A 12,165-nucleotide genomic window follows, 5' to 3' on the forward strand; every position below is an offset into this window, starting at 1 on the left:
CATAGGAATGACTACAAAGACAGGATGACTTTCTGCCAATCACACTCTGTTTCCAAGCATTTACTGCTGCAGAAAACAGAGAATAAAAATCAGCAGAGATATGAAAGATAAAATCATGCCAGATTTTCTTTTTGTGCTCGTGGATAGCAGAATGTAGTATGAACACAGTTTTTTTTTTGTGCCTGGTTTCCCACCACATGACAAATACAAGCGTCTCACAGCAAGCTTCTCATCCTATATTTCACATCCCCGCCTCTCTGAATCCCACATCTTTCATTCAGTAAATGTATCTGCTACAGGAGGTAATACAAGTAGCCAAAACCTCTTTTCTTACTCTATAATCTAATGCACTTAGTGAGCCAATGAATATGTGTGAAAGGAGGGGCTTTCTGGCTTAGGGACTCCTCACAGGGGAACAGCTGTTACAACAGCAAACCCTCAACCGAAGCCAGGCAAACACTCATCTCTCTGTGGTTTTGTGCATCAAGGTCTGGCAAGACAACTCCTCTCTCCTCTCCCTGCAAAAAGTGAGTGAACGAGCACAGAGGGACTTAAAGAAGGCTGGATATCAGCTGTGGGACATTTCAGCAAGTCCAGTGATGGCCTGGATCGGCAATTCCTCCTGGTTTAATCACCTTGCTCTGCAGGAACATTTCAGGAGGTACTTAAACAGCACTGAGGATTATTTAGCCTTCCTATGTGGGCCCAAACGCAGCCATCTGTTCTTGCCTATGGCTCTGGTGTACTCTGTGATCTTCGTTGTTGGGGTGATTGGTAACTTCTTAGTTTGCCTGGTGATCCTTACTCACCGGAACATGAAGACCCCAACCAACTACTACCTCTTCAGCCTCGCCGTGTCAGACCTGCTCGTGCTACTTTTTGGGATGCCTCTGGAAGTCTACGAGATGTGGAGCAACTACCCTTTCTTATTCGGTCCCATCGGCTGCTATTTCAAGACAGCTCTCTTTGAGACGGTGTGCTTTGCCTCCATCCTCAGCGTCACCACAGTCAGCGTGGAGAGATACTTCGCCATCCTCCATCCCTTCCGTGCCAAGCTGGAAAGCACTCGCAAGCGTGCCCTGAGGACCATCGTGGTGCTCTGGGTCCTCTCCATCCTCTTTGCCCTCCCCAACACAGGCACCCATGGTATCATGCTGCAGTATTTCCCCAACGGCACCCTGGTCCCTGGCTCTGCCACCTGCACTGTGGTCGTGCCCATGTGGATCTACAACTGGATTGTCCAGATTACTTCCTTCCTCTTCTATGTGCTGCCTATGGGGGTCATAAGTGTGCTGTATTATCTGATGGGGCTAAGAGTAAGTCCTGCTCAAGTGCTCAGTGTTTCTGTAACCCATTCTTGTGTGTTTGTGTCTGTGATTTCAACATTTTCTTGCCCATCTGTCTCGCCAGAAGTGTGTATATATAAATATGTATCCATTTGAAACCCCTGGAAACACCCCTTCTTTGCTGTAATCCTATTCTCAAAAGAATACAGCTATGCTTTGGAATAATATACTCCAACCTTTTTTTAAAAATGAACATATTTCTTCTCACATTTGAATGTTATTTAAACATGCCATTGTGTAGATTGATGATTCCAGCCTCTCAGAGATTTACACCTCTGTGACAGGGACTAGAAAGAAATAAAACAGAAAGAAAATGTGAAAAGAATGAAAAGGAGTGGGCTGGTGATAGAATCCCATGTATGACTTGTTTTCCCTCTTCTTGTGACTGTGGAATTTCCATTACACCACTTTATTTTTTTCCTTCCCTGGAGAGGATGTTAATATTCAGTTGTTAAAACTCACAAAGCTGTCACAAACTGAAATGCTACTTGCTGCTGCAGCCAGCAATTTCAGCAGTCTTCTCTTTGGATAACTATAGCACAGCTTAGCCACTGATTAAGGCTACCTTAGAGCTCACATTTGGGATCTTTTCAGAAAGTGAGACTAGTTTTGCCAATTGTCATTATTTAAATAGAAGGAGAAAATAGCCAGCATCACAGCATTATTAACCTGTGTAGCCCAGTGTTGCTAATCATAGAGAGTCTGTGGTTTTTTTTCTTCTCTTATGTTACATACATTTCAGAAATATGAATCCTATCTCACTGCACTGCATATAATTTAGAGTTTAAAATGCTGTGTCTGATCACAGAGAAAGAAAGGAATGCAACATACTTGTAAAGACAGATTAACTTACCAAATAACATGCAAGAAATTTAACCCTATCTGTGCTAGTTCGTACACCATTCTATTGTTGTGGCTGGTATTTACTACTCTCTGGCACTACAGAAAAGCAATTTTTCCCTAACCAGGAAAAGCCACAGGGATTATCTACCAGAAATCTATACATGCAGAAGATCTTTGAAGCAACTACTTTTCAGTGGCTGCTGTGAAATCTTTGCATCATTTCACAGTTCCTAATCCTCACCCTAGAAGAGAAGCCGGGTGCCAAACAAGGGCTGCTATCCAGGGGTATCTGTTTATTGACAGATTTGTTCAAGCTGTCTTTCCTAAGGGCTGCAATATTTATTGTATAATGCCTTTGCTTTCCTGCATATCCAATTGTTATTTCCAAATTTTAACAACACACATCCCTGATTTGTCTGCATTGCATCCCAAGTTGTGCTGGGCAAAGGTTTCATTTTTATGTTCAACAGAAATGACAGGAGAATGGTGTGTGTGTGATTTCCAATAGAAGACTTTCTTTCTCTACTCACAGCTGATGAAAACCTTGAAGCTTCAGCAACACTGCAGAATCTCCTGAGTGCCATACATTGCTCACAGAGAGCAGTGGAAAAGTTCAGAGTTGATCCAAAGGTTGAACAACAACTCCAATTTAGCAAACAGCTCCAGTTCAGCAGGCAGAGGCATCACTTCTAGCTGACTTTGTGGAAGGGGCATCTTATTGATATAGTTTCTCCTTCAAGCTTCGTCAAGGCTCCAGAGTTTGTGCCTCAGGATAAAACAGAAGGAAGCATGTGTGACACATTAGGCAGTTGTGAAAGGTTACCCTGTCATATGGTCAATTACTTAATTATTAACTTTATTACCTGTAAAAATAAATATGTATATATTTGTCTTTCTCAAGAGGTAATTCATGGCCAGCAAAGACTTCAGGTTACTTCATCACCATTGCCTCATGATCAACCTGGATTTAATTTGACAACTTTCTGGTTTAATACCACAACGTAAGAGTCAATAAATAGTTCCAGCACTTGAGGTAGTTAGGATTTTTTATATTCAATGAGGAGTGCAGAGAGTCCAGAGACTTGATTACCCACCTATCTGAGACACCTACAGAGGGGAAATAGATGACAAGATGTGACTAGACTGATCACATCTAAGCAAAATTCTCCTCGGAGTCCAACACTTCTCTTGTTGTCACAATGGGCACATTTTAACTGATTTGAGTCAAGGCAACTTCTTCTTGCCACTGTGGAGCTTTTCTTGATCAAAACCTGCTCTGTCCCTCAAACGCCCTGCTGTTAAAACCAAAACCACTTGTTGACGTTGGCTACCTTTGGCTTATTTGTGCAGAGCTCAGTACTGTACCTCCAGAGTTCTGTCCCCCTTTACATGGAGTTATGCAAGCCCTGTCCCCACTAACACATTTCCCTTTGCAATGAGGTGAGCTGAGAACACACAGGGCAGCAATGGCACTTCAGCAGCTGGGTCCCAACAGCACCGACAAATCACTCGGGTTGGCAGGACTGCATGCCCTAGTAGAAGGCATGTACCTTCTAAACACCACATTTTTAATCATCTGGAGTGAACATTTGATCATTGTTTGTGTCAGTAACTTGCAGGAAACTTACTGAAAAATGTTGTCCTGCTTCTGCTGAATGGCTTCATCATCTTTGTCCAGGGATAGGTGAGGCCCTAATTTCACTCTGCCTGCTGACTTCCAAAATGAAATGTTGTAGCTAATAAAGATGTCAAAGTTAAAAGCCAATTTTCAACTTCTTGCTCCAGACGCTTCTAAGTCTCTTGCATTGACTGGGTAACATCCATCTCCAGGCGACTCTATATAGCCTCGTATATCCACAGTGATGTAAAAGTAGCCACCACCTTGGTAGTACTTCTGTTACACCATTGGCATGAACTCAGGCTTTGCCATGAACTCATTTCCTTTTTCCTTTCTCATGACTCATTGTTCTACTAAATTGCAACTGCTGAGCTGTCCTTACCAGTTACACCCCCATATATTACCACTGGAGGCTAAAGAGGAGCCTTAAAGCATATTCAAAATGACAAGAGGAGGGTGAAAAAATAAAGATATGTGTGCCTCTGTTTCATTATAACATCAGAGCACTGTATTCTACCAGGCTTTGGAATATTCCTGGGATAAATTACTGCTGAGGCAGAAAATCACTGAAGGGAAGCTAGGGATTTTAATCAATCCGAACAGACATTTATCACCAGATATGTTACAAATTAGCTGATCCTATTCTTAAGCAACAGCTATTCTTAAAGTGACAAAAGGGAATAACGTAAAATGTGGGAAACTATAATTGAATATAATTCAATTTGCATGTGTTTCTCTTTTATTGGCTTTACTAATAAATAAAGTATTGGCAGAAGGTCTCTTTGACTGGGGTTACAACAATAGCAGATAAATACTGTCAATCAAACACCTGGAAACAAAATCACTGTGCTGGATAAGAAAATGGCACAACTGATGTGTTTTCAAGCTCACACTGATCTTTATCTTCTCCCTCATTCCTGATACTCTTCCCCATGTAATTTAAAGTTCTGTTTCCAGTCTCTCTGTTAAAAAAGCACTGCTCTGAAGATGTAGTATAATCAGCAGCCCTCTCTGCAAGAAGCTGGGTGCAATTATGCAGTCTCCATAGATGATTCCTTTTATAATCAAAGCAAAAACGTGTTTTCATCCTGATCATCTAGCTGTTGTTTTTCATCTCCAAAGCATCAGTGCTTTCACCATAAGCATGTGGGGGGAGAAGCATTTGGGGGGGATAAATTGTTCTTTGTGTCTATTTTTTCAGAAAACTGATTAAAACAACAACCAAACAAAACCAAAGAAAACAAAGCAAAAGTATAAATCCTTGTAATTGAGCGGTGGGTGCTTGCATCTGTGCTGATCGCGTGCACTGGCTGCTTGCTATAGAGTATCTATGGATCTTTTTCATCAGATAGATGGAATATCAATTAGTCCAAACACTCAGGGCATGAAACAAACTCCTTTGAATGGCACACAATTCTTTCCAGTGATTACAGCTGTGTTTCACTAAGACCTCTCTGGGCATTTTTTTGGATCATTGCTTTGTGTTTAATTGTGGGGAACTCTTTTAGGAAAACAAACAAAGAATATTTTGCTAGAAGAGAAAATAATGCTGAAATTGAACAGACTGTGAACCAAATATTGACTCATTGAGAAAGGAATGTGGAATCGCAATACCAATTTGCTGTTAGTACAGATATTCAAAATCTGCACATTGTTTGGAACCCGAGGCTTCAACCTTCAGCGTAGACTAAAACTGAAACTTCAGTGTAATTTCCTTCAAGGAGCCCTGGGTTGTCTCAAATTTTGCCTTCTTAAAGTCAAACTACAGCTATAAAAGATACCAAAAGCAGTGTGCACTGTGGGGCTGTCTTCTCCTATCTAATCCCTCTTATGCCTCCCTCCCTTTGCCAGCTGAAAGGAGACAGATCTTTGGAAGCAGAGGAAATGTCCGTGAATGTTCAGAGGCCATCCAGAAAATCAGTCACCAAGATGTTGTGTAAGTAGTGGGTCCTTCTGTCTTTTGTTTAGCATAGGCAAATATGTGCATGTTTACTTCAGACAGCTGAGGAACTTATACATAAAAACCTTTTGGAGTTTTAGTGAAATATTCAGTGACTAGGTCCTGAAATGAAAGCTACCAAGCAATAGACTCGAGACTGGCACATTATGGTTAATGATCAAAAGACTCATAATCAAATTTTCTTCTTTCTCAGAGTGAAAATAAAGTCTTAGAGCTTCCCAAGGAAAAGGTGAATTCATACACTGGACAGCACTCTGGACCACTGGTGTTCCAACAGCCCTGAAGCACTATGAATACTTCATAATTAAGGGCTGTGTTTAAGCAGAGTTCACCTTGCTACCGAGATGACGTTTATGCAGGAAACGTAGATCAGGTTCAATATTTCATGCTCCATCATTCTCTTAGGCAGCTTAACTCACCTTCTAGGACTAAGAGCTTGCACTCCAAAACCAGCTTATTTTTCTGTGCCCACAACTGTGCCAACAGATATTCACTGTACCCACCTGGAACAGGTTTACAAGAATCCTTACTGGAGTCAGCAGAGGCCAAGTTCTGCATGGAGAACACATTCTCATTCATCCTGAATCTTTCATCCAACTTTCTCAACTAGCTTTGCTCTGTACTGGCAATTGAACCATGTCCTTGCATAACCAACTAACTTTTCTTCTCCTCTTTCTCCATGGCAGTTGTTCTTGTGATGGTTTTTGCTGTCTGCTGGGCTCCATTCCATATAGATCGCCTTTTCTTCAGCTTTGTTGTGGAATGGACTGAGCCTCTGGCTAATATATTCAATTTAATTCATGTGGTGTCAGGTAAAGCTTTCTTCTTCCATTTCCATAGGTGCTGGCAAAAAAAACAGAACACAGTATTTGTGTTTTACTTGAAGTGTGTAGTCATTTATTGTTAGGTAACATGAGGCATGCATGAAAAACTTCTTGGATTTGGTAGACAGTGATGAGACTCGTGCCTTAAATAAATAAAAACGTCTGGCAAGTTTCTGCAGCATTCAGGACGTTGTCCAGTACAGTTGTCTGAATATTTGCAAAAAATAAGAGAAAAAAAAAAAGAAAAAGGATATTATGCATCATTACCAGCTGTTTTTCCATCTTGGAAACATTCAGAAATGAATGTTTTTGTCATTCAGCTGCTTCTAATGAATACACAGCAGCAGGCATCATCCTGCAGGAAACCTTACCGAATGGCAGGGCAGCAGACTTACCTCCTGCCCAGAGCTGAGTGATACAACCAAACATTTATGGCCCAACAAACCACAGAATGAGAGCTTTTTCAAGGAGGACGCTTCTTTTCAGTATGCCATGGGAAAACACTGAATGTGGCCATTATGCAGCTCAGACAGATTCAATCTCATGCAATCATCCTGGGGGTGCTGAGAGAAATTAGCTCCCCTTGTCTGGAAGTTATCTCATGGCAGCTGTGATGGGGCACCAGCTGTGCAGATCCCACTGTGGGGATGAGGGCTGTGTTGCAGGCAGGTTGGGACAGCTCAAGAGAGCTGGTTCTTGAACAGCTGGAGATGGAGAGCTCTAGCTAATAATATCCGCCACTTTCCTTTCTCCTCTTGCTTAATTCCACCCATGAATGAGGTCTCTCTATCTCCTTTCCCTGTAGGCGTTTTCTTCTACCTGAGTTCTGCTGTGAATCCCATCATCTACAACCTGCTGTCCCAGCGCTTCAGGATGGCGTTCCTCAGCGTCATCTCCCCTGGCTGCAAGCTCTGGGCCCCTAAGCATGCTGCCAGCAAGACTGCTGCCCAGCAGAGCATCTTCATGGTCGAAGACCACAATCTCGTGGACTCTGCGGAAGACACAAGTGTGCCTGGCACCAACAGGACATCTGTCAGCAGTTCTCAGCTCTCCACTGGACTGTGATTTGCCATGGTCTGATGCATCCAAGGGAGGGAAGCTGAAGAAAATGACTGTGGGAAATAGAAAGGGAAGACAGCCTCCTGGAAGTTCGATTTCAGCAAGAGCTTGCAGACTGTTTTGTTGAATGAATGAATGAGGAGGCTGTCATTAGCAGGTTATTAATCATAGAACCATGGAATAGTTTGGGTCGGAAGGGACATATTTTATTACCCTCAAGATAACTGGAGGGATGGAAATCTCTGCTTCCTGGCTGCAAACTCTGCAGCAAGGACTTACTCTGCAATGCTACCAGCACAGGAGAGACACAGCTTATCCAAATCTTACATAAGAGCCTTTTTGTGCACCAGCCTGAAGGTCAGCTCTTACACGTGAGAAAGAATTTTATAAAATGCTGTGTCTCAAATTTCAAAGCACATTTGCTGTGTTTCAGAGAAATGCTTCTCTTGTGAATCATGGCATAGCGGTGGGTTTAGCCAGCATGACAGGCTCAGGCTAGGCACAGAAAATCATCCTCTGCGTGCCATCATGGGGCTGGGACTTCCATAGAGAGTCATCATCACAGTGAATAAGGACATCAGCTTCTGAAAGATGGCATACTGTGTGTGTCATCAAAGCTCATTCCAGTCTGGTCACTGGGGATCTAGATGACATTATCCCCCATAGGAGGAATGGGTTATATCCCTGCTACGGTGAGCTCTTACTTTGTTTTACCCGAAAGTCCTTCATTTTGTTCATGCCTGCTGGTAGCAGTAAGACCTGGGGGTCACACTGCAGCTGGTGACTCCCATTTTCCTGCAACTCAGGGGGAATTTTAGCTCATGTTTCCTAACAGAGTCATTTTACCAGCTGCAGTCTTGAGAAACAGCCAAAGAAAAGGTAACAGACACGCAAAAGGCCCTGGAGAGAAAAGACAATTCCAGCTCCCTAAAGACACAGCTGAAATACTTTGCCACCCCCAAGTGGACACTCCAGCACTTCCCAGCTGTAGCCAGCTCTGCATTACCATTTTTCCCTCTACCAGTCAATAAATTAAGTCTGTTTTCCTACTCCCATTGAGGAGCTGGGATTCCTCCCTCACCCTACTTTTGCAGTACTCTAACTGATCCCAGTGCATCCAACCAAGCTGCATACCCCCAAATGCATGTCTTCTGCACTGTCCTACACCCCAAACCAGTGAAGTGAGAGTATAGTTCAACATACTCACACATCCATCATACAATAGAGACACTCCTCTGCAAGATATTGTGGCTCTTTGAGTGCATTTCATTCCTTCAGGTCCAGACAGTGTCTTGAGTTCTCCTCCCTTTACAGAAGATCACAACCTTGGCTACAAAGCTCAAAGATGTCAAATGCATCTCTGTCTTGTGAGCACACAGACCTGCAGGTGAGATGGGAAGCTGTAGGGTGAAGATTTTGTGTGGTCAGTCTTAAAAAAAGTGCCACATTTTTTGTTCCCCTAAGGAGAACAAAAGGCTTTGGACGAAGAGGGAGATTTTTGAAAGAGAAGAACTGGGAATCAAGTGGCCAGGAACTCACCTTCAGTTTTGAACAAAATATCTTCTTTTTGGCCTAAAAGCAGCTTTTAGCATATTGAGTTTGGCATCACTCAGAAGAAATCATGCTTGTAACCAAAAATTATTGAGCTTTTTTGACAAAAAAAAAAAAAAGATGAAACCTTTTAGACTTGCATCAACACAAGCATTCCTTGAAAACGTCATTGGGGGACATGCTGAAATTCTGCTGCTTGGTTAAAATAAATGCAGTGAACAAAATGTGAAAGGCTGATTTGAGGATGAATGCCCCAAATTCTTCTTCTTAGACAGCACAGCTCAGTGCCCAGCTCGATCCCAAGTGAGGGTTCTTAAAGGGAAGTAAATGCATTTTGTCCCTAAGAAGTGTTCAATGTCCACTGGCGACTTTCCTTCCCAAGAGGTTGGTGTCTGAGTGTTATTTATCACCCTGCCCTGTTATTTACACTAGCTTGGAAGCTGGTCACAAACGTGAAAATACTGGGAAGATAGATAGACATGTCATGAAAGCCCATGATACTCCTTTATTTGTACGTTTAGCACTTCCATAGCCAAGTGCTGAAAAATGCTGGTAAATGGATGAGATCAACTCCTGCTGCAAGAAAAAGAGTTACAACTCACTTTCCCCCAAAGTGTGATGAAAACATATTTATTTGAAGTCAAGCGTGACTTCCTAGGCAGAACTACCTATTGATTTATTTCTCTGCCTCTCTTCCCCTCTGGGAAACACGCGAGTGAATGAGCAGAGGTGCATGGAGCAACGCTCCAGCACTGTGAGCAAAGCATGGGCAGTTTGCAACGTGTCGTAAGGAAGTGCTTAAAGGAGAGAAGAATTGCCTGTGTTGTAAAGCGATACCCAGGTCCAGCGCCAAGTTTGATACTGAAAAAAATCATCTTGGCAGCCAAGTGACTCTACTGAGTTTATATGAAGAGGTTTTGGACACTACAGTGTTTTCAATGTGCAAGCTGTGGCTTGTCAATAAAATTAAACATACACTTCAGCTGCAGAATTGGTTATGTGCATCTGTGTGTAAAATGAAAATAAACTTACTGACAACTCTCCTCTGATGTCTGGTCTGTCCTCAGGGCTCCTTGTCCTGCTAATTTCATATGAGTGGCAAAAGATGAACATTTCCTGGTGGTTCAGCTAGCACCACGCAGAACACTTAGGACTTACTACCAATCACAGTAATCCTTAAAAAAATAAATGCAAATGATCTCATCTGGTTTATATGCATGAAAGTACAGCACAAATCCCAGGGTGGATTGTTGTATCCAAAGTGCTCTGCTTCTTCAGCGGAGAAGGTTAAAAATTAGCATGGTTGTCATAACCAGAGAAGGTCCCAGAGTGAAAAGTGCTGCTTCCCGGGCTGTGTGACAGGTTTGCTCTCCCTATCTGCTTCTCTACAATAATTTGCTTCATTTTCTCTGCTGCCTATTAAGACACTCGCTGGGTTTTCCTCCACTGAGACTTCTTGTTCCACTAACTGGCAAATGCTCAGCAAATTGCTGGGCTGTAGCATTCCCCAGTCAAATGTAAATTCAGTTAGGGAAAATGATGGTGACAAAAACAGAAGAATAATATGGAGGTTTTCTTTCTGCAGTGAACTGAGGATGAATAATAAGGACAAGAAATGAAACAACCTGTCACTCCTACCAGGATAAAAATTTGGTTTTAGAATCAATTCCAAGCAGATCCAATGATGGCAAAAGCCCTTCAGAGGGAACTGGGAGATAAAAGAGGTTGGGAAGAGATTCTGCAGCGAATTACCCTCTTTGGGCATTGCAGATGCCCAGGAAAGTAAACATATTTGGGGTTATTAGGGCTGAACTGTAAGGATTGTTAGAGACTCACTGTAAAGTCTTGCATGCAGAAAGGCAGGGATCGTTTTATTCCCCTTGATGTCACATTTTGGCTAGTCAGACAAAGAGAGTTTGGCCCATTTGCCACCAGAAGCAGAAGGCTGTTACTGCGTAGAGCACTGGAAAGATGCAGACTGTTTTTAAGGGAAATTATCTTAAATCCACTTAATTTTTAAAGACAGGATTTTTTAGGAGTAAGAGAGCTGTTGAAATAATTTGCTTCCCACTGGTATTGCTAATTCATTAATGAAGCACTGAAGTCTTTGTTATAAGTCCAAATAACTCTATTTTCTCATTCCTCTTCAGTTTATATTATGCTGTGAGATGCAACAAAGCTCCTTCCCAGAGGAACAGGCTTTCGTTTGCTTTTTTTGGCTAGAAATGGGTTTTCTAAAAGAGACTTAATCTCAGAAGTCTACTACACAAAGAGGTCCATCACAAGAACCCTGAATTGCCCTTACAGCCAAGAAGGAAAAAGCCGTTTAAAATCAATTCATCTGACCTGTTTCAGACACCTACCTGGTCAGGTACAGGGACAGGTCATCTTGGAACTCTTTATGTTCTTTATTTCAGAGGGTGCACAGCAGGTGTGTTCATCAGTCCCTTCCAATTTTCCCTGTTTCTTTGTAACACAAGAGATTCCCTTAGCAATAACTCACTAAGCACATCGTGCTTCATGTGAGCAAAACAAATGGCTAAAAACAAAGTCATGGCAAAACACTGGGAAGAAGAGAACGGCATCCCTGGGGGCTCACCTACCTCTTCATTCATCGATCAGGGGCTGGTGCCTCTGGGATGCTCTCCTGAGCTGGGGACTTCTGAATAGCTAGGTCCCTCCATCTGCCATATTTACCCTCTCTGTGTGAGAGAGAATCCTGTCTGCTCTGATGGCATGACTGCAGGGTTTTTTGAGTGTCAACAAATAGCCAGTTCTCCAGAAGAAACCAGTCCCATTCCCAAGGTAGCATATCCCTTCCCTTACTTTTAAAGGCACTAGCAAAGGCAGGAAGGATATCTGACCTTGACAGTAAACACACTCAGTAGCTACCCAAACTCCATGGACAGGCTCCAAAGGGAAGGCTTTTCAGCATGCTGTTGACTGCAGTGCAGCTGCGTTGGG

At 42.6% G+C, this 12,165-nt stretch overlaps 1 protein-coding gene across 1 annotated transcript; it reads left to right on the forward strand.

Moving 5' to 3' along the window:
* Window positions 1-599: 599 nt before the first annotated feature.
* On the forward strand, window positions 600-7,656 carry NMUR2 (neuromedin U receptor 2; the record flags this gene model as incomplete). Its single annotated transcript, XM_079542171.1, has 4 exons — window positions 600-1,316; window positions 5,659-5,743; window positions 6,454-6,579; window positions 7,397-7,656. The coding sequence occupies 4 exons, from the start codon at window positions 600-602 to the stop codon at window positions 7,654-7,656; spliced, it is 1,188 nt and encodes a 395-aa protein (XP_079398297.1).
* Between the last annotated feature and the right edge of the window lie 4,509 nt (window positions 7,657-12,165).

This window comes from Tetrao urogallus, assembly GCF_951394365.1.
Source record: "Tetrao urogallus genome assembly, chromosome: 14".
Taxonomy (NCBI): domain Eukaryota; kingdom Metazoa; phylum Chordata; class Aves; order Galliformes; family Phasianidae; genus Tetrao; species Tetrao urogallus.